The sequence below is a fragment of the Phytophthora infestans genome, genomic scaffold (assembly GCF_000142945.1).
Source record: "Phytophthora infestans T30-4 supercont1.10 genomic scaffold, whole genome shotgun sequence".
Taxonomy (NCBI): Eukaryota; Oomycota; class Peronosporomycetes; order Peronosporales; family Peronosporaceae; genus Phytophthora; species Phytophthora infestans.
Window position 1 is genome coordinate 3,243,788 of NW_003303749.1, and position 21,142 is coordinate 3,264,929.

Genomic DNA, 21,142 nt, shown 5'->3' on the forward strand with positions numbered 1-21,142 from the left:
TCATGTGTGCGTCAGACGCGTGCCACAATCTTCTAAATGATGTCAAGGCGATGAACCTGACAGAGTGCACGCTGCCCATTGGCGACAAAATCTACTTGTTCGCAGACTTAATCGACTTTGTGTCGGACCAGTGTGACGGTGACACACCGACACCATCGACCGTCACGCCCGAGCCGGCAACGGCGGTTAGCTCCGAAAAGGTACGTATACGGAACTGATCAGATTCTAGATCAGATATTTATCTTACTGGAGATCTGACATGGGATCTGAAAATGATTGGTAAGTTCACGCACTTCTTCAGCCTCGAGGCTGCTCGTGCGTTGGTCAGTGAAGAAGATGAATCGAGAGGCAAACGAGGGCGCGTCGGTGGATGCCGAGGTGGAGCCTGCTGAGCCGGCTGAGGGCGCGCCGGAGGATGGCGAAGTGGAGCCAGCTGAGCCGGTCGAGGACGTCGTTAGCACTGAGTTGCTGTTCGAGCAAGCTCGACAGCAACTCGCAAATGATCGACTGCCTAATACCATTCCAGCAGCCATGGAGCTGTCGTGGCTGCGGCGACGATAGGCGAATTCATTGCCATTTGCGACTGCTGCGATGTCCAGACCATTGAGCATATCCCTCGTGAAATGAGACAAGGCGCTTTCGCTATTGCGTACTTGGTCATAAGGAGCTTCGCCACCGGGCGTCGCGAGGCTGTAGGCCCCGTCAAGAGCGGGCGTGGCCGCCAGATCCTCTACAGGTGGAGATGGTCGCATCCTCAGCGAGGCTCTGGTCCACGCTGCGCTCTCGCTCTGCGTGCGTAATCGCTCCTTCCTCTTGAGTTTCCGCACCTGCTGCGTCGGTAGTGGATCTACATCGCTGGAAGTATTGCTGCCACGCGGCTCTCCATCCGCTGGGCTTGTGCTAGTCGAGGACGTCAAACTGGCAGGTGCCTCATACGGTAGACCGTCCTGGTAGCTATCGAACTCATCCGGTGCCTCGCTCACTTCCATGGTGCCTTGTATGTGCGACTTAATCTTCAATCGGAGGCACTGCGACTACGTAAAGGCGTTGACAGCTAGCCGACGGATGGAAGTTGAGTAGAGGGCTCTACTGACGGCTCTACCGCTCGGATTCCAGCGGGGATTGGCTGGTAAGAACGTGCGCAAGACGCCCTGTCGAGTGCTAGAGCGTATGGAGAGCGATAGCGCGCAGAGGGCGAGAAACAAGAGGGGGAAGCGAAGCCTCCGACCGTCGCTTTGTCGCCTATTGCAGTTATGCGGGTAGGTCGACCAGCTCATCTTGCCCCCGCATTGGTACCCAGTTTTGGGCAAAAAAGAACTCAGGTGGTCGTGTTGTTGTTTACACTTGAAAAATGTATTGCCCAAACATCCTCTAACGTGTCAAGCGCAGCAGCACCGAGGTCAGCTGGCTGGGCCGTTCTGGCGGATGGGAACATGAGCGCGAGCCAACGCGTCACATTGTGAGCGTTAGGCATCGCCCTATTGACACCGACGAAGCCTCGTCGTCTAGGATAGAGTTTATGACAAGATAGGCGGGAAGATCTTCTGTTGCACCATTTCTTCCAGCACGCTACGCACTTCCTTCGTCTCCAACTGCCACGTAAGCAACACAAACGTCAGTATCCGGATAAGGTGACAATACGCCACCAAGATCGGCCACATACCGTCGGGTATTCGTAATGGAAGCCCGTGGACTCGATCTTGGAGCCATCAGCATAGAGGTGGTTGTGCTGGAGCAATTCCTTGTCGATGTAGGGCGTCAGCGGCGTGTTGGTAATGCCATGTTCCTGAATGACAGTCCAAAGCGAAGCATGAACAAAGGCAGGCACAATGAAGTTAGATCCACACGTAGAGACTTGGAATCCGGGTGTATGGGCAGAACGTTACCGCACAGAGGTCGGCCCACGGCTGCATGTGCTTCTCGTTGGCATCGTCTACGACGTCAGCAAGGCGAACGCGTGCCAGGTTGGACACGAGCTTGCCGATGAAGCCCGTCTTGATGTGGAAAATATCCTCCAACACAGCGTTGATCTTGGCTTGGTCTGAACAGTACGAAGTACGCGATTTGTTTAATGTATCGAGAGGGGCAGCTTTTTGTGCATGCAGCACTTACTGGTGTCGTTCTTGTCCACCAAGTTGTAGACCTCGCCATCGTTTCCAGCACTGGTTAGATGCCACAGCGCCTGGCAAACGTCGTACACGTGAACCTGAACAACAAATGGGTCATTTACTCTGGATTTCTCGTCATAGGGAAATAGTGTCTGCTGTACCGTGTTGACGCGCATCTCCGCGTCCCAAAGCAGCTTCATCTTCTCCTCGAGCTTTACATATCTACAGTAGACAAAACGAAATCAGTGTTTCGCTTCAAGAGACACCCGACTTGCTATGACACGTACGAGGCGGCGCAGACGATTCTAGGCATAAGTCCCGCTGAATCCGCCGATCCGTACACCTACACAGCAACAACGGGGCCAATCAGTCAACTTATTCCGATGAAAAGATAGAAGTTTCTGACTTACCGATGCCAAGCGAAGGAACACAACCTTCAGGTCTGCCATACGGCGGATTTCCTCCTCCGCTTCAAGCTTGTACTTAGCTTGAAGAGTCCATGGCTGCAGATCGGCGTCCTCCTTAGCTGGCTGCTTGACCTGCGACTTGTACACGAAGGCGGTGGATACTTCAATGTAGCGCGTCACGCCCACCTCCTGCGCCTTCTTGGCTGTCAACGCGTCTGTTAAGTTCCTCCCATTTGCTTTATCTATTGCACGTTGCATTACGTACCGCACTTCACCGACAAGTCGCGGCATTTCGAAGCGTAGACGGTTTCTGAGAGTCCGCACTTGGTCTCACTCGCAAGGTTGAACACGAAATCATAGGGACCAAATTCTGGGTTAAACGCGCGGTCCACGTGAGCATCACGAGTCAGGTCCGCCTGTACGAATTTGACGCGCTCGTCCGCGAACGCCTCCTTGTGCGGGGCACTGAGTAGCGAAAGACACAGTCAGGATCCGACGACTTCTAGAGACAGGATATGTTTGATAAGAACCTGAAGTAAGAGATCTCAGGCATCGTCTTGTCCGCCACACGCACAGATGACACCAGATCGCGGTCCACCATGTACTTGACGAAGTTGCGGCCGATCATGCCGGCGCCGCCCAGCACCAGCACGCGCGGCTTAGTGGCCATGGTGTGCGTCGCCAAAGAAACGTTGTGTCAAAAACAAAAATCGCGTTTATTACACGATATACGTGGTCCACACATCTAGCAATTAGCGTAGGAATTATCCGATGAATTATTCCGTGGGACGAGTCCGCGCGGGACGACACATCCTATCCCGCTCCCAGCGGCTCTCGTACGTGGAGCTATTACATCTGCGATCGCTTGGGCACTTCCATTCCTCTCTCTCCCCCTGTCCACCATGCGGAGCTTCTTGGCGCTGCTAGGCTTTGCGCTAACTGTGGCGACGCTGCTGTTCATGGGGCAGGAGCCGGACCCGCCGGCTCGGGTTGCTGAGCTCATCAGTGGAATGCCTTCGAAGGACGGCTCGCGTTGCGACGTGGCCAACCTCGACACGCTACGCCATGCTGCCATCGTCTACACATGGGTTAACGGCACTGAAAGCTGCTACAACAAACGCCGTGAGCGTGCAGGATTGCCTCGCGGTGGGTCGTCAAGAGACAAGGAGATGGGCGAGCTCAAGTACTCGTTGCGCTCGCTGCTCAAGTTCGCACCCTGGCTCGAAGGGCCCATCTACATCGTCACTCCAGGCCAGATCCCGGACTGGCTGGATGTATCCAACCCACGTGTGCGGGTCGTAGACCAAGACGACCTGCTGCCCAAGGACAAGGCCACACTCCCGACCTTTGACACGAACGTTATCGAGCAGTATTTGCACAAGATCCCGGGGCTCACAGACGTCTTCATCCACATGAACGACGACTATTTATTCATCAAACCTGTGACGCCCGACCGATTCTTCACGTGTGACGGTGGACTACGTCTTCTAACCGAGATCAACCACATCCGCCATGTTCCGAGTCAGAAATCCAATGCTTGGCTAGCTAGTGTACGTAACACAGTCATGCTCACGGACAAGACGTACGGTGGAGAGCACGTGTACAACTTCCTCAAACACGCTCCGTTCGTCTACAGTCGTTTGGGTTTTGAAGAGATCCACAAGAAGTTCGGCAAGGAGCTGGACGCTATGCTGCCACACCAGATGCGTCACCCGGACGACCTCAACATGCCACTACTGCACCACATTTACATGCAGGAGGAAGGATCCAAGGTACTGGGGATTCCAGTGGAGCTCAATCCGATCAGCGAGTGTAATGATTGGCTGCTTGTGCGTGTCAAGGACAACATTGACGACTCGCTCAATGCGCAGTTCAAGATGGCGCTGGAGAACAAGGGACCTGAGATTCTGCTGGCTTTAAACGACGAGTACACGAGTCCCAAGACGGCGGAGCTTGTAGGCCGCTTCTACTCTCAATTGCTACCGGAGCCAGCTTTCTTCGAGCTTCCTGAAGGCCAATACGTGAGTGTAGTGAGCAACTGGCACGGCGCAGACTGCACGTACGACCCGAATGTGGTCCCGTTACCTGAGCCAGACTTCATGTCACTTCGAGTCGAAGACGAGATAGCCACCGACTGGGCTCCGGCACCAGTAGTGACTCGCTTCCGCTCTCCTAACGAACGTGCTTTCGCCGAGATGACGCCATCGTTCGGATGGACTCTGGCGTTGAACATCGGCTACGGCTTCGGTCTGGCCATTGCAGCCATCATCTCCGTCTACATCTTCCGGTTTACCAACAAGGGCTCTCCTGGGCCCCACGCTACCAAGCAGACATAATTGTCTTGACGTCTGTAGCTAGAAAAACACTCCGCTTTGTAGCTGTAGATGAAGCGTTCTGGTAAACGAATTCATGCAGTAGTTGCACGTTTAACGGAGCTTAAGGAACAGTGGCCAAAGGATTGTGGCGTCGCCACGTCACCTATTATAATAATAAGAGGAGGACAAGACCATCACAACGAAAAAAAAAAATCGCAACGTCTATTCTGCACAGAACGCTGACGAGTAGTGTGCACATTTGCCTTCGTGCTGTAGATACACATACTAAACCTACCAACCTCGTCTTCCACAGGCCTGCAGACCCACGTCGTCGACGGTCTTGCCCTTTGCTCGTAAAACACTCTGCACATAATCCATCCAGCACGCTTACACCTTATCGTAGGCACCGTTCGAACCCATTGGTGCCTTACTGGGACGCAGCACGAGCAGGTAGAAGATGTACATGATAATCGCACCCAGACCGAAGCCAATACCACGCAGGAGCGAGTTGGTGAAAGCCACCCAGCGCAGTTCACGGTACGCGATCACTTGGTACTTGGGCGCAGCCTCAACTCGCCGCGGGAACGGTGACAGGACCGTCGGATCCACCTCGCAAGTACCAGGCTTACGTACAGTAAGCGCATGAGGCTTCGAGTCGGGCTTACGCTCGAATGAGCTGGGCGTAGGCAGAAACTTGTTGAGGAACTCAAGCGCTGTGTCTGCCACACGCATGTCGGAGTACTCGTCATTAAGTGCAACAATCTTGTATGGCGTAGAGCCGTCCAGAATCTGTCCGAACGTCTGTTTGAGCTTGTCAATGTTGTTGTTCTGCATCAGGATGAGCTTGTACCCAGACATTTCCTCTTCGGGAGGTGAGTAGACAGGGATACCGAGCTCTTCGCTACCCTGTGCCACCATATAGTAGTGGTGTAACAGCGGCATGTTCATATCAGGCTTACCACGGAACTTGCTCTTGAGCGTCATGTACAGTGGACGGTCAAAGATCTGGTGGACACGCTCGAATGCACGACGCGAGTACACGAACGGCGCGTGCTTGATGAAGTGGCGGTCCGTTTTACCCCAGCGTAGATCCATTTCTTGCTGCGTATTGAGAACTGAGGCGATCCAAATTCCCTTCTTCGGAGTTGGCGGCGTGTGGGAGATGAGTCCATTCTCGTGCAGCAATCGGATGCCGCCGTCACACGAAAAGAACTCGTGTGGAGCGATGGGTTTGGTGAACAAATAGTCGTCATTCACTTGCATGTAGATGTCCGAGAGGCCGGGGATGAGGTACAGGAACTGCTCAATCACGTGCGTGTTGAAAGTGGGCAGGAACTGCTTGGCGTAGTCCTGGAACAGATCGTCCTGGTTGATCACCTTGATGCGCGGGTTATTTATGTCGACCCAGTGCGGGATGTGGCCAGGAGACACGATGTAGATCTGGCCAGTATGCCAAGGCACGTACTTCTCGAGCGAGCGGATCGAGTACATGAGCTCTCCGATCTCTCGGTCGCGGGAACCACCAACGGCGTGTTTGCCACCGGCCTTTTCGCGGAGCTCGCGATAGCAGGGCTGGCTGCCGTTGACCCACGTGTAGACGATGGACATTCGACGCAGCTGCTCAAAGTTCTTAATCTGGCACTGGCCTGGCCACTGGTCCATGATGGCCTGCGTGTTGAAGCGCTTGTCCTCCTCGTCCGACAACTTGTCGTACGTGTAAGGCGTGGGCGTCTTCGTAAGCAGATACATGACAAACAGCAGCGCACCACAAGCTGCCACCAGCACATAGCGGAGATTGCGCTGGTGACTGAGCGCCATGCGCATGCGCACGCCGGCCGGAGTCTTCATCATCGCCTGTACAGTGCTGTCTTGCTAGCGAGAACCGAAGTGCGGCGGTGTGGCTCGCGGGGGCGTACGTGGCAGAAGGTGCTCACTTGCGCTCAGTAGGTGAAATTGTGTTGATATTGTGTACAGGGGTGGGGCTATTCCCAGCGTATCCCGGTCCCGCAGATACTTGTTACGGGCCCACAGCTTTTTTCCTGTCGGCGAGCGCGCAGTAGCTACAGTCAATTATGCTGTCATGCAGTCAGCATAAGACAAGCTCGCTGTTAGTGTGGAAGCTGGGATTGGACTGGATGAGGACGTGAAGCAAGCTCTTCCGGCTTCAGACCATCTGCCTGGCTTCTAACTTTTAGCGCTAAATCGTTACTAAAATTGTCGACGAGCCACTGTCAGCCACAATGTGACGACGGGATAGAGACGAGCGCAAGATGTTGCAGGAGCTCGTCACTCCAGACTGGAGTCTTCGCTGCGTTGGACAAGGTGTATTGGCACTGCCAGTGGCAGTGCTTCACGGGGATATCGACCAACCCCGCAATTGGAACGACTGCTTACTACTCAAGACGGAAGCAATATTGATGATCTTGCAATGTCAAGTTGTCCTTAGTCGATCTCCACCGCGACTTGCAAAAAGCCGTCGAAAAGATACTCTGAGCAAGGCCTGCATGCCAGTGGCTGTGTCCACTTGTAGGCTTACAACGTGTTGCTGACAGCGCGCGTCGCGTAAATACAATCCCAGCCGTTGTTGTATTTTGTGGACGTCTTCAGAAGAGAATCAAACTTTGCCACAGCCGTCAAGGCTTGACTGAAAAAAATGCAGCTACCATCCCATCCAAAAAGCGATGCTCACAGCATCCATTTCAGTGCGCGCTCGTCTAGTAGGCTGGCAAGTATACACGCAACTTCGACACGGTAGGAACAAATTCAGCATGATGCCAAGTGAGCTCCATGCCCGGTCCAAGACTACATGTATAAACTCAGTGGAAGATGTACATGTAGGATAATTTATCCTGGATAAAGCTCTGCTGAAAGATTGCCAATCGCGAGGCAAAATTTCGCGCAACTTGTGTGAAGGGCTTGGTGCACCATAAGCGTGTGGTCCACGTCATAATCTGCCTCTTTGTGTATTCCACACTGGTTGTTTGGTGGAGAAGACGGTCTCAGTATTGGCTCTAGCGCACCCGAACCCTCCAGGGAAACCTTCGCCGCCTTTGCCGCAGGGCACAGGAAAGTATCCACCTCGTTCATTTTCCTCAGAGTGACAACAAGAGCCATGGCGGACGAGTGGCCCACCGTTGCAAGCGAGTACCAGATCATCGAGCAGATCGGCCAAGGTGCCTTTGCCAAAGTATGGAAGGCCTACTGCGCGCCCAAGAAGATCCACGTGGCCATCAAGATCATGGACCTGGAGAAGATCACGACGAGCTTCGAGGACATCCGCGCTGAGGTGCAGACCATGAAGATGACCAACCATCCCAATGTGCTCAAATGTTACTGCAGCTTCGTGCACAAGGACCAGCTCTGGCTCGTCACGCAGCTCATGAACAAGGGATCGTGTCTGCACGTCATGAATCTGCTCAAGAAAAAGGGTTTGGGCGAGGGTCTTAAGGAGGAATTCGTGGCTGTTATCCTGAACGAGACGCTTAAGGGACTTCAATACTTCCATGAGAACGGCCAGATTCACCGAGACATCAAGGCCGGTAACATCCTGCTGGACAGCGAGGGACACGTCGTCATCGCCGACTTTGGCGTCTCCGGTTGGATGATGGAGGGCGGCGATCGTCGAAAGAATCGACAGACTTTTGTGGGTACTCCATGCTGGATGGCGCCCGAGGTCATGGAACAGGTGCGCGGGTACGACTACAAGGCCGACATCTGGTCGCTGGGTATCACGGCGCTCGAGCTGGCCAAGGGCTACGCGCCCTATGCTCGCTTCCAGCCCATGAAGGTGCTGCTGCTCACGTTGCAAGAGGACCCGCCGTCGCTGCGCACATATGATGTACGTTTTAAAGACTTGTGTGGCTCGAAGGCTGGATAATTAACGTTGTGGTTATAGGACGATGGCAGCGGACACCAATTCGGACGACACTTTAAGGATGTGGTCAAGCTATGTTTGCAGAAGGACCCATCTAAGCGGTAAGCTTGAGGAAGTTGCTGGTATATCGTTGCATCGTGGATAACTGACGCGTTCTCCGATGTAGCCCTGGCACTTCAGCGTTGCTCAAGCACAGCTTCTTCAAGAAGGCAGGCGACACGACTTACCTGGCGCGGAATCTGCTTAGCAACATTGAAGACATTGGCGAGAGCTGTATGACCGCCGGGATTGCAGATGCGCTTCCTGGGTAACCAAATCCTTTGGCAGCGTTGTGCGTATTGTGGTAGAAACTGATTACATTATCTTGTGACTGCAGCGCGGGACCGCTTTATGCCAAGGGAACGAAAGGTCCGCCCGGCTCGGAGGCTGAAGGCTCGAAGTACGTTCCGGGTACGACTTGGGTCTTCGATGACGAGGAAGACGACGGCAAGAAGATGTCGATAGACGATTTCGCCAGCCAGTTCGATATGGTCACGGGAGGCGAGGAGTTCCGTTCCAAGTAAGTCTTTCCACCCGTCAAGCCCCCTTGCTAGCCCGGACATACTCGACACGGCGTCTTTGACGAACCTTTCGGCAAAGTCTCAATCAACAGACCTTGAAAAAGACGCCCACAGAGTGTCCTTCGTAGCAGAAAACATTAAATTCAGGTCTGTTTTGTTTTTTTATCTTACTTCGATTGTCTGGTTCAACCTTCATAAAACGAAGAGTGCTGAATGATAAATTACATGTGGACCTCAAAACCTAGCTTTCTGTTGCGCTATCTGACATCCGCTTTCTTTTTTGTTTACCTTGAATAATGAAGATCTCGTTACGATTGATCATACAACGTCGTCGAACTGCGTAGCTCCTGCTAAAGGTTTGCCCGTAGTTTCACGTGTGTACTCTCTTGACCAGAGCGCACAGCTACACGCAGCATTTGCAACGGCAGCAGACACGGGACGAATGGGATAGAGAAGACCAGCAAATAATGCCAATACAAACGCCGGCATCAAAGACACCATAGAAACCACGAACTTGGCGCCGCTATAGTAGAAGATCCTACCCCACACTTCGCCCTTGCTGTGATAGCGGAACATACCTCCCTTTGGCTTCCCAGATGAGTCAACGTTCTCTTCAACCAGACGATTCAGCACCATGCGCTGATCTCTAGAAATGCAGCTACTGTTCGCACGAGACAGCTCCATGTCCGACATAGCGTCCAGTGCACCGACGATACTCGAAGCAGCGGGCGGCACCACTAAGAGCCCAAGGAGCAGCAGAATGCCCACTGGAATGAAGAGAACAGACAGCGGTACGCAGACAAAAGAGTACGCCAGGAGCTTCGGCAGACTGTGCGTTTCATTTGACGATGATGATGCAGGGATAGCAGGTCGAGCGTGTATGTTGAGCTTGACCGGGATGGCTGTCGCCACTGGAGATTCCGCAGTCTGCAGCTTGCCACTCTTCTGCTTCGGTGAGACGTACGGACGGTAGTCGGAGGTAGCAGCCTGCTGCATGTCATCACTGTCGCCGTCCACATCCTTCCACACATCAGCCTTGACTTTCGGGAGATCTGACGAGCCTGCTTCGCGGTCAAATAGCGAGTCCTTGGAGTCCGATCGGAAGTATCCATCGACATCCATAGGCGCGCTCTTGTCTTCCAGCAAGTTCTTCTTGGACGCCGACGAAATGCCCTCACCAGTGATGTACCCAATCGACAGTTTGCTGCCGCTGGGTCCACGACTACTGAGACCGTCCTCGCTAAACGACGTGCCCGACAACATCTCGTGTCGTCCCTTGTTCACCTTGACCCTCTTCTTCTCCGGTAATTCATCAGCATCTGCTAACTTGTCATTATCGTTCTGACCCGCACGTACCTGCGGTCCTCCACTGGTGTTAATCTCTTCCACCATCTTGTTGCGTTGTCGTAACAATGTGCGAGTGTTGCCAATCTGGAAGTTCATAGACTCTGTATGGCCCAGACGCTCGAACATCGTCTTTTCACGCGAGTAAAACACGTCAATCTCGAAGAAATAGAGAAACTCTGCTGTCATCGGGTCTACACCATCATCAGCGCCATGCGTCGACACAGCTGGACTCGAACTCTGCACGTGACGACGCTTCTTCGGTAGGTCGAACTCGAATTTCCACACATCTGGGTGAAAAGTCACGTCGAATTGAACACCTCCAGAGGCAAGAGCAGCGAAATTGTCCACTACACCGACGGCACTGACTCCTTGAAGGGACTTCATCTCCGGTAGAGTCAGCAGCTGCTGCTCTGTCAGTGTCATGTTGCGAGAAAACGTACTGTTGCAGCGTGCCAGTAGCAATAAGCCAGATTGCACGACAGACGAACCAGCAGGCGCCGGAATGGACACGTGAGCCTTCACAGGAGCACGACAAACTCCCTTGCATCGGTGCTGCAGGTTCTCAATACGTACACGATAATAGTCACCATGTTCTGGACAATACGGGAAGCACTGGATATTCTTGCGGTCGTTACGCCAGTATTTCTCGAGAAACTGAGTCCGAATCTCGATGATCGCGGGTGCTGGTGATCCTGGAGGTACAATCATGCCAGGGTTCGCAGACACTGAAGGCGTCAAGAACGGGTCCGCCATCTCCGTGTCTTTAAGCTTCACTTCGCTCATGACAATGCCACTACGAGACGAACTACCCGTCATAGTGTGGTCCGAATCAAAGTCAAGACTGTGAATCTTCTTGAACTGCGGGTTCTGCGTCATCATTGGAGGATTCTGCTGCATAAGAACCGGGTTCGCCTGCATCTCTCGCTGCACAACAATAGCAGCGTCGTTCTCCGACAAAAAATATTTCGTCAGTTCGTCCAGTTCATCCACATCAAAGTCCAACGAGTTGGTCGTCGTGGGTTCGATCTGGACTCTCCCCATGCCGTTAAAATTACTCAACTTCCCGCCACTGCTGGTGCTTCCACTGGCTGCAAAGCTATCATTGCTGCCATTACCCATCCGTTCGTCCGCTGTGATTCCCTTCAGCAAGGAATGAGAAGATGAAGAGCGGTTAATGTCCTTGATAATCTGATCCAGATTGTCTTCCTGAGTGAACGAGTCCACAGCCGAGCTGATGACTGCAATCGGCAAACTGTCCCGCTTTTGGTCCTGTTGCTGCTGTTGTTCGTCCACCAGAGCAGTGCCGTCCAGTTCGGACGACATTTTGGCCACATCGTTGAAAGATTCGGCGAAAAACTGCTCCGTGTCCTCTGAAAAACTGAATTTGAGCGACCCCACCGACAAATTGCTGGAGCGAAGGACATTTTGGTTCTCTTCTTCAGCAGGATTCAAGTCCAAGATGTGGCTGGAAGTCCCCATCATGTTCAACATCGAATTTGAAGATATGGTTGAAGGTCCTGCAGCGGGAGACGGGGCGGTGGTAGGAGCCAGCGACGGCGTAGCTGTGGGGGTTGCGATCTGCTGTCGGTCGAAGATTTCCTTCTTGGGTGAGAGCGTGGTGGAGCCCGTGGGGGAGCTCATGGAGCACGCGCATTCGCTCTGAAACTGTGGCAGGCCCAGCGGGTTCACAAAGTTGCCGCATTTATCGCAAAAATTGGCGAACTTGGCGAACTTTTGCGGATAATTGACCTTCAAATACTCGTCATATGCGTGAGCAGCCTCCTCGGGAGTCTTGCACGTGTTAGTGATGCGTTTCGCGCTGTACTTTGCGCCCCATGAGGTCTTGCTTGTCTGTGTTACACCGCGATACTTGGAGGTTTTCCCCTTGATGACTTTTCCTGCAAACTTCTGCTGTTGCTGAGGGGCTACGGTGGTTAAGTCGCCTGTACTCAGGTCGCCCACCACGTCTACGAGCTCGCTGGTGTTGGCAGCTTGCAGGAACGACATGTCCTGGTAGTTCTGCTCATCGGACGGGGTCACTACCGAGTAATCTGATTCTTCGGATGTATATCCATTCGAGTTGCTGAGCGGCGTGTCGCTCTGCGGAGCCACGATAAAGTCTGACGTTCCATCTCATAAAATTAGAGGTGCATTAAATAAAAATAAAGAGGCATGCTCGCACCTTGCAGGAAATTGGCGCCGGGTTCCTCCAGCTCGTCCAAGTGTGCGTCCAGCGGATCGTACTCATCGCAAGTAGGTAGAGGCTGCGTCTGCATCATAGCTGCTTGTATAGGTGTTATAGCGTTCCTGGCACGCTGCCGACGTCCGTCCGTCGAGCTGCTGTGCGTCTTCCGCGCGCGCTGAAGTTACAGAGGCCTGTGTCGGAGCCGCGCTGCTGCTGTAGGCTGTTGTAGTAGGCACACTCAAGCTAATGCGGTGTCTTCTTCCTCACCTCAGAAAGCCGCAATAGACCGCGGAAGGGGTTTGGAGAAACTGAATCTCTCGGTGTCCTACGCCATCCGCCGTCGGGGGAGGCAGTTGTACGATTTGTTGCGTGAAAATGTCGCAATTTATTGTCAATTTATGTGGCGATAGCTGGAAAGGTGTGATCTGATTGGTGCATACACTTTAAGCACATGGAAGTGAAATTCTAAACACAAGGAAGTGAAAGAGAGTGTTGCTAAGATGCTGAATTTCTGGCTAGGTAGTCTCATGGACACTTGAAAAGTTCTTCTTGCAAGCGTAATGCCTCAGGCACTGCCGCGGCGATCGACGAAAGCCTATCGTGGGAGACGCGACGCGTGCTGTTGCCGGATTCTCTGTCGCGGCGAAAAGTATCCATCCAGGCTGGATCCCAGCCAGAAGTTTGAGCTCTCGACCGATCCCCGGTTGCTTGATTCGGTTGCAAGTGCAAGTTGACCAAGGATGGGGCCCGCGTGACAATGGATGGACAAACATCTTGTGTGAAGCATATTGGCACAACAAACGTACTCGCCCTGAATACTTGTTGTTACTGGCGAATTTCTTGTGCTTTTGCGCGTTGATTGTCTTGCTCGCTGTCATGATCGCTGCTAGCAGCAGCACTGCTGCTAATGCTCAGTTCGGTATGGCGGTGAGCCAGTCAGATACAGAGCGAACTGACACTGCTTGGAATTTGAAAAGCAACGCTGGAGTGTTCTTACTAACACTTATTGAAGTGTCTAAACTTCATCAGTAAGCACACGTAGGTCTTCAATATGCAGATCCAATTGCAGACTATAAAAATAGTCTTTTGTGAAATACAATTGCCTTTTTCGATGCTCAGCTCAAAACGAAATGAGTGGGACGCACAAGTTGCACGTTGAGGTGTTACAGGACTTGCCGCCGCTCGACGGCAACGACGATCTGCCGAGCGTCTCGGTACGCGGTCGCTTCGTTCGCAAGCGCAATTTGTCGTACGTTGGCATCAATCGCGTGATCGCGTCTTCTCCACTAATGCATTCTACGTTTTCTGGTGCATTTGTTGCAGCAAAGGGCTCGTGTTTGGCGACATCCAGTTGAATGATGGAGGTGTGATAATTGCATTTTAACAACTGCGTCAATACCAGTGCCAAGCTAACTCTAGAACCCTGTCCGGTAGAGCTTTTGGAGGTCATGATACGCGCACAGGAGGATATCCTAGATTTCGCTACCATTCGCCAGATTAACTGGGACGTGCACCTTGGTGACCTGGTTACAGCTTGTGGAACATTGCAACGCAAACGCCACGAACCAGGACACCAAGATGGCTGGCTCTTCGTGCTGCACTCGATTCAGGTGGACGAACTCTGGAGTCTGCGTCATGAGGGCACCGTATTCAGCTACACTGATTGCACAAACCCAGACTCGACGAATGCATCGTCAGCTGCTGTAAAGGGATCGTGGGTGTTGCTGCCATCATCAAAAGCAGGAGCAACGAATAAGTACACCAACATGGTCGTGCTCGACGGCTTCAATGCCTGCAAGTACTATTTCTCTTCTTCTGGCGGCGCGAATTGCTTGCGTGGCGAACAATGTCACTTCTGGCATGGACGGCCAGAGGAGTTCGAGGAAAATCGACGGCGTTGGATGGCAAAGCGACTCGAGCAACGCGCTAAAGCTGCACATCTTGCCGGTGATAGTGGAGATCCTCACTCTAAAATCGACAAAGCGCAACGTAGCCGCATTTTCTGCGACTGGCTTGTGGACTCACTAGGTGAGGATAATCTTGCTGCTGGAACAGGCGTCGTTGATGTTGCTGGTGGCAAAGGTGATATTCCCATTCAACTCTGGATCGAACGAGGCATCCCAACAACGCTTATCGACCCCGTACGTCGCAGACCCCAAAAGTTGAAGCTTGGTTATGGTAGCTTACCTGATTTTTTGTGTTATTGCAGAGACCAATGAAGCTCGGCAAATACAATCGTAAGCTTGTAGCTAAAGCCGAATCTACTCAGGGTCGTAAAATGAACTCTCAACTACTCCGTTGTCTCGACGATGAAACATTGAAGCTGCACTCAGAGCTGTTCACAGACTCTTCCGTCCTCGTTGGAATGCACCCGGACGAAGCCACTGAAGCAATCGTCGACGCTGCACTGACACTAGGCAAACCGTTTGCTATCGTGCCTTGTTGCGTGATGAGCCGAGTGTTTCCAGATCGACAATGCCAGGATGGCACCCCTGTAGACACTTACGACACGTTCGTAAGGTATCTCTTAGAGAAGCACCCTTCCATTCAAAGGGAGTTCCTACCTTTTGCAGGTCGCAACCAGGTTCTTTACCTGTTCAAATACAGCAACAAACGGGAACTAAGCGCTGACAGAGTCAAGACAGCTGTAAGTTCATACATGTAAGTTGTTCAAATACAGACTCGGCTTGTCATATTTTGCTTCGGCGTGTCAATAAGGTCTCGTGTCACCTAAGAATTCTTCTGCTGGTTTCGGATAGCGTTTCGTGCGTCCACTGTGAGTGGGAGCAACCGAAGCACTCGATCAATTGGCCGGTTGCAAACCATACAGCCACATTTCATTCGGTGTTGGCGCTTAGCACATGCATAGCAGCAGTACACGTGCAAGTAAATCCCGTGGACGACACCGGCGTTACGTGGGCTGGCATCACATACCAAACACATGAGGTCATCGATGTCCTTCTCAACAGGCTTCTCATCCTTCACTTGTGGTTCTTCTTTCTTTTCTTCTTCACTGCTTGGCGACTGGAGTTTCTGCTCCTTCTTGCTTTCCGAGCGTGGTGTTCGTTGTGGGGAGATTATCTCCAAGTCCTTTGTTTCTTCTTCATCGTCCGTGGCCTGGATGTCGTCGTTGTCTACTGCTGCAGCTGATCGTTTTTCTTGCTCCGTCTTTTCCATCGCTTCTTCTTCATCCTCGGTCTCCTCTTCTTCACTCTCGCCAACAAACGCATCGAGCGTGCCCCGACGAGTCTCTGAATGTCCACAAGATGCCAACAAACGCATCGAGCGTGCCCCGACGAGTCTCTGAATGTCCATAAGATTTTCCTCCCACTTGCGCCTCGCAAGTGGGAGGAAATCACTGGTCACATTGCGTCGCGTAATCTTCTTCCACTCGTTCGGCATGTATTGGGTGATTCGCTTCGAGTCCTCAGCGAACTTTTCCACCAGACCCACCAATTTCTTAAACCGACCGAACTCCTTCTTAACGAACCCCTCACGATACGGCTCAGCAATCCGCCCACTGCTATCCGCACACCTCTTACGCTTTGCATCAATAATGATACACCAGAATTGTTTGGCATGAAGCATTTGCCAATACGCCGACGTACGCTACACAAAACAGCATCATCACATCAGTCTTGAAGGAGAACTAAAGCACAACGACAAGAATCTTACCGCGTAACATACACTGCCCATTTCAAAAGAAATTTGGACGGGAGCTGCTTCCTTTACTGAATCTTTCAGACTAAAACATCGCACAGCAGGTTAGTTTTTTTTACATACAAACAACATATCAGTCGGTGACAAGATTTAACGTACTGGCGCATCCAGTTGTGGCCGTAAAGCTTCGTAGCGTCACAAGCATATCCAGCCAGGTCTACGTGGTACGTAGCTACATGCTGGCGACGGTTGCAAGCCTCGCAATCTTGGTCAGCAGAGACGCGGCTTGACCGGTACAATGATGCATGATTCAAAGCGTCCACCATATCCTCCGGCCATGCCACACCGGAGCGTACAGTGTCACGACATGAACACAGTTTGCGTTCAATCTACAAGCAACAAGTCAGTCTATACTCTATACATCATAGCTGAGCAGGACCCACGTACGTGATTGATTGCTTGTGCGTAAAGCTGGTGCTTCGCCTTAGAGCTCTTGCGACGCATCGTGCTCTCAAAGTCAGGATCGATGATACACTCCTCCAGATACTCCAGATAGATCCCAAACCACTCGCTAACTTCGCGCGAACGTCCTGCATCCAGCATCGCCCTCAGCTCTTCAGGATCATCTGCCGCCATGTCATCATCTGACGACGCGACACTGATCACAGCCTCCTCATCGTCATTCATGTACTCGATCTCATCATCGCCACAGATAAAATCGTCCACGTCGTCTCCAGCATCCGCGTAGACTTTCTCTCGGTTGTCTCGCTCTCCAGCTCGGGGTACTGAGCGTCGTCTCTTCTTAGGTGGCGGAGAGGGTTCTTCTGGCTCGGATTCCTTGTATTCGTCTTCGTCGTCATCACCATCTCCATTATAGTGAGGTCCTAAGCTCTGTAAACTCTCGAGACAATTGTCCAGCACCGGATAGTCAAGTTTACGCGCACTAGCATGCTGTTTCTCCTTCTCCTGGCGCTTGTGATGGATTCTGGAGCTACGTCTTGATGCTGAAGACCCTTCAGCATCAATTTCCACTTCTTGTTCGCCGTCAGAGTCTTCTTTTGGCTCGTCTTGATCCTTCTCCATCTCCTCGTCGCTATCGTGGATTGCGGGACGTCGACTCTTGCGTCCGCTACTGCCTACAGAGCTAACAGACGGCGGATGGACAACGCGGACATCATCATCTCCTGAACCTTCTCGTTCTTCTGCGTCTTGTTGTTCTCCTTCTTGCTGCTGACGGCGTCCACGTTCTCCACGAGCCACAGCTGCAGATATTGACAATTGCTGCATGTTGCGACTCGAGCGTCGTGACATTGTTGGTGTGCGCAGCGTCATGGGTTTCGATGAGACGCCGTTTTCATTTAGAAGTAGCTGCTGTTGGCGTCGAGGAGCGGAGGAAGCTGCTAAGGACTGGTTCTCTGCCTTCTCTTCTTGCTCGTCGTCGTCTCCTTCGTCCTCATCATGGTCCACCATGATGTTAGAGCGGCGGCGCCGCTTGCGGGCTTCAGGCGTGATGATGGTCACTTCCTCATCGTCTTCCGTCGAGTCGCCATCGATCACCACTTCATCACGGCTCGCCATGTCTTTTTCAATTTTCGCGGGAAAAATGTGTTGAATACCGGTATCAGATTGATTAACCTTAGGAGTACATGTATTTCTAACTTGTTAGAAATGCTCAATTTTAACATTTACATTGATTTTAAAAACATTATTACTAGTACCCTTTTTCACTCAAATTCACTAGCAAATGACGGGCAAGCGGCGTCTTAGTAGCGACGAAGATGCATCCCCGTCGACGGCGCTGACGCCGGCAGGGCAGACGCAACTAGCCAAGCGCTCGCGCGTAACGGAGATCGTGGCAGTGGACCAGGCAGTGGTGGCACCCAAGCGCGTGGAGGACCGGACGTCGGGCCTTCAGGCTCCCACTATGTTGCTGTCGGGCCACAGTGCGGCCGTGTACTCGCTCAAGTTCAGTCCTTCGGGGCAGCACGTGGCGTCGTGCTCTTTTGACCGCAGTATTTTGCTTTGGGACGTCTATGGTGAGTGCCGCAATTATAACGTGCTGAGTGGCCACAAGAACGCAGTGCTGGAAGTGCAGTGGACCTACGACAGTGCACAGGTTGTGTCTGCCTCGGCCGACAAGACCGTCGGCCTCTGGGACGGTGAGAGCGGCACTCGCATTAAGAAATTCGCGGGCCATTCGTCCATTGTCAACAGCTGCTGTCCCGTGACCAGCGGCCCCACGCTCATCGTAAGCGGTAGCGACGACTGCACCACCAAGATCTGGGACGTCCGTTCTAAGCGCGCCGTCAAGTCGTTTGAGAACAAATTCCAGGTCACGGCCGTGTGTTTCTCGGGCGACAACTCTCAAGTCATTACTGGAGGGCTGGATGGAGACATCAAGATGTGGGATCTCCGCAAGGATGAGGTGAGCACGGTGCTACAGGGTCACGCGGACATTGTGACAGGCGTGAGTCTCAGTCCCGACGGTAATTACTTGTTGTCCAATGCTATGGATTCGACTGTGAGGAAGTGGGATGTTCGGCCGTTCGTCAAGGGAGAACGTCTCAAGACGACGTACATGGGAGCCAAGCACAGCTTCGACCGCACGCTTATTCGCTGTGGCTGGTCGTCCGACATGCGCTTTGTAGCGAGCGGATCAGCGGACCGCTACGTGTACATTTGGGACGCCGAAACGGGGAATTTACGCTACCACTTGCCAGGGCACACAGGAAGCGTGAACGAAGCCACTTTCCACCCCACAGAACCCATTGTGGGCTCGTGCAGCAGTGACAAGACCATTTACCTGGGAGAACTGGCGGAGATGTAGAAAACGACAGGAAAAACTACAGCAGGTAAAGCGATTTACAATCATCCATATTCTACTTCGATGTGTACTACCAGACTTTTTTAAGTACTAACGTCTGCTTAGAGCTCAACGGCGGGGGTCTGTTGACCGGCAAAACTCTCCCAGATAAGAGGGTAGCCATCCTCCTCGAGGCGCTTCTTGAGCGCAAGAGCATGTTCACTGGACTGTGTCTCGACAACACACTTGACGGCCACATGAGAGATACTGGCGTGCACCCAGGCACGTTCGTGGTAAATGTCCTTGACACTAACACCGAAGTCACGTAGGAAGCATGTGAGCTGGGCGATACCACCCGGACGGTCGCTCACAGTGGCCACGAAGCGCACGAGACGTCCATCAGCAGCCAAACCACGGTCAATAACACGACCAAGCACTGGAGTATCAATGTTACCACCAGTCAAAGGCAACACAACGCGCTTGCCCTTGAGTTCTGGCAGCTTGTCGTCGATCAGAGCAGCCAGCGAGGAAGCACCTCCACCTTCCACCACGACCTTTTCCATCTCCACTAGACGCAGCACACTCAGAGCAATTGAGCGCTCCGAGACAGTCACCACCTTGTCGACGTATTTACGGGCGATCTCGAACGCATTCGCACCAACACAAGGAACAGCCAGACCATCCGCAAGAGTCGGTTGTGTCGGCATGTAGACGGGCTTGCCAGCCTCCAGCGCGGCCGAGTAACTCGAGCAATATTCAGGCTCCACACCCTGCAAAACGAGCGCTTCGCATTAGAATAACTCAAAACATCACGCGAGTTACAAAAACAATAACGTACGATCACTTGAACATTCGGAGCAAGCGTCTTGACAGCGAGTGCAACACCAGCGATCAAGCCACCGCCACCCACAGGCACCACAATGGCATCAACGTCCGGCACCTGGTTCAGAATCTCAATTCCCATAGTTCCAGCTCCGGCAATAATCTCCGGACGGTCGAACCCGTTGATGTACACCATGTTCTGCAATAAAAAGCAACAAATTGTCAGACATGTTGCCAAAAACCTCCAGCAAAACCCACGTAATTCGTACCTCATCACGCACAAATTCCTCGGCCTTGTCACGCGCCTCCAAAATGTGTTCACCATGTAGCACAACACGCGCTCCAAGTTCACGGCAGCGAGCGATTTTAGTCAGCGGAGCGACTTTGGGCATAACGCATGTCACAGGAATTCCCAACAACTGGCCGTGGTAGGCCAGCGCCTGTGCGTGGTTGCCAGCAGACGCAGCTACAACGCCGTACTTCTTCTCCTCGTCCGTCAACTGCAGCAGAGCGTTGCGGGCACCACGCTCCTTGAAGCTTCCGGTCATCTGACGGTGGTCCTTCTTGAGGTACAGGTCGATTCCCATACGCTGCGACAGTAGCGGCGAGTATTCGCACTGGGTCTGCTGGATGCCATCGCGGATGCGGTAAGAGGCCGTGCTAATGTCCTCGAAGTATACTGGTTCGGGCAAAACTGTTAAAAGGACATTGAAGTGTTAGTTCAGTTGAGGCAATGGCGGTGTAGCCATTTGAGATAAAGTACCATCAGGGACGTCAGAGAACGCGCGAGACGCCAATGACGACGATGAGCGAGCACGGGAAGTGGCGGCACGACGGAGAAGCAGCTTCGTCAACGACATGGCGAATGCAAGAGTGACCAGCCACCTCAACGGCCACCACTGGTCCAAGACGGAAGCGGCGTCACCTGCGCGCGTCACATGGAGTCTAATCACCCAGCCACAATCGGCATCCCATCATGCAACCGATCCTTGAACAAAAAAGCTCAAGCCGGAACCGAAATTATCAGAGATTGTAGCCATCTGACTTTTGCTTGTTGCCGT

General features: G+C 52.7%; 9 protein-coding genes across 9 annotated transcripts; 4 read left to right on the plus strand and 5 right to left on the minus strand.

Moving 5' to 3' along the window:
* Window positions 1-1,517: 1,517 nt before the first annotated feature.
* Window positions 1,518-3,197, minus strand: PITG_07275 (uncharacterized protein; the record flags this gene model as incomplete). Its single annotated transcript, XM_002905162.1, has 9 exons — window positions 1,518-1,592; window positions 1,664-1,786; window positions 1,887-2,041; window positions 2,113-2,206; window positions 2,270-2,330; window positions 2,396-2,451; window positions 2,519-2,718; window positions 2,781-2,980; window positions 3,046-3,197. The coding sequence occupies 9 exons, from the start codon at window positions 3,183-3,185 to the stop codon at window positions 1,518-1,520; spliced, it is 1,104 nt and encodes a 367-aa protein (XP_002905208.1).
* Window positions 3,198-3,417: 220 nt separating this feature from the next.
* PITG_07276 (exopolysaccharide phosphotransferase, putative) lies at window positions 3,418-4,851 on the plus strand (the record flags this gene model as incomplete). The annotated part of the gene is made up of 1 exon (XM_002905163.1): window positions 3,418-4,851. The coding sequence occupies one exon, from the start codon at window positions 3,418-3,420 to the stop codon at window positions 4,849-4,851; it is 1,434 nt and encodes a 477-aa protein (XP_002905209.1).
* Window positions 4,852-5,042: 191 nt separating this feature from the next.
* Window positions 5,043-6,681, minus strand: PITG_07277 (exopolysaccharide phosphotransferase, putative; the record flags this gene model as incomplete). Its single annotated transcript, XM_002905164.1, has 1 exon — window positions 5,043-6,681. The coding sequence occupies one exon, from the start codon at window positions 6,679-6,681 to the stop codon at window positions 5,218-5,220; it is 1,464 nt and encodes a 487-aa protein (XP_002905210.1).
* A 1,261-nt stretch (window positions 6,682-7,942) lies between these two features.
* On the plus strand, window positions 7,943-9,267 carry PITG_07278 (protein kinase, putative; the record flags this gene model as incomplete). The annotated part of the gene is made up of 4 exons (XM_002905165.1): window positions 7,943-8,668; window positions 8,726-8,805; window positions 8,871-9,011; window positions 9,081-9,267. 4 exons carry the CDS (start codon window positions 7,943-7,945, stop codon window positions 9,265-9,267), a joined length of 1,134 nt encoding a protein of 377 aa, XP_002905211.1.
* Window positions 9,268-9,582: 315 nt separating this feature from the next.
* Window positions 9,583-13,674, minus strand: PITG_07279 (uncharacterized protein; the record flags this gene model as incomplete). The annotated part of the gene is made up of 3 exons (XM_002905166.1): window positions 9,583-12,731; window positions 12,794-12,959; window positions 13,603-13,674. 3 exons carry the CDS (start codon window positions 13,672-13,674, stop codon window positions 9,583-9,585), a joined length of 3,387 nt encoding a protein of 1,128 aa, XP_002905212.1.
* A 570-nt stretch (window positions 13,675-14,244) lies between these two features.
* Window positions 14,245-15,461, plus strand: PITG_07280 (uncharacterized protein; the record flags this gene model as incomplete). The annotated part of the gene is made up of 2 exons (XM_002905167.1): window positions 14,245-14,937; window positions 15,006-15,461. 2 exons carry the CDS (start codon window positions 14,245-14,247, stop codon window positions 15,459-15,461), a joined length of 1,149 nt encoding a protein of 382 aa, XP_002905213.1.
* A 65-nt stretch (window positions 15,462-15,526) lies between these two features.
* PITG_07281 (uncharacterized protein) lies at window positions 15,527-18,034 on the minus strand (the record flags this gene model as incomplete). The annotated part of the gene is made up of 6 exons (XM_002905168.1): window positions 15,527-16,047; window positions 16,156-16,405; window positions 16,472-16,541; window positions 16,616-16,845; window positions 16,904-17,863; window positions 17,924-18,034. 6 exons carry the CDS (start codon window positions 18,032-18,034, stop codon window positions 15,527-15,529), a joined length of 2,142 nt encoding a protein of 713 aa, XP_002905214.1.
* Window positions 18,035-18,200: 166 nt separating this feature from the next.
* On the plus strand, window positions 18,201-19,283 carry PITG_07282 (WD domain-containing protein; the record flags this gene model as incomplete). Its single annotated transcript, XM_002905169.1, has 1 exon — window positions 18,201-19,283. The coding sequence occupies one exon, from the start codon at window positions 18,201-18,203 to the stop codon at window positions 19,281-19,283; it is 1,083 nt and encodes a 360-aa protein (XP_002905215.1).
* Window positions 19,284-19,381: 98 nt separating this feature from the next.
* Window positions 19,382-20,941, minus strand: PITG_07283 (threonine dehydratase catabolic, putative; the record flags this gene model as incomplete). The annotated part of the gene is made up of 4 exons (XM_002905170.1): window positions 19,382-20,029; window positions 20,098-20,280; window positions 20,351-20,760; window positions 20,845-20,941. The coding sequence occupies 4 exons, from the start codon at window positions 20,939-20,941 to the stop codon at window positions 19,382-19,384; spliced, it is 1,338 nt and encodes a 445-aa protein (XP_002905216.1).
* Window positions 20,942-21,142: the final 201 nt, after the last annotated feature.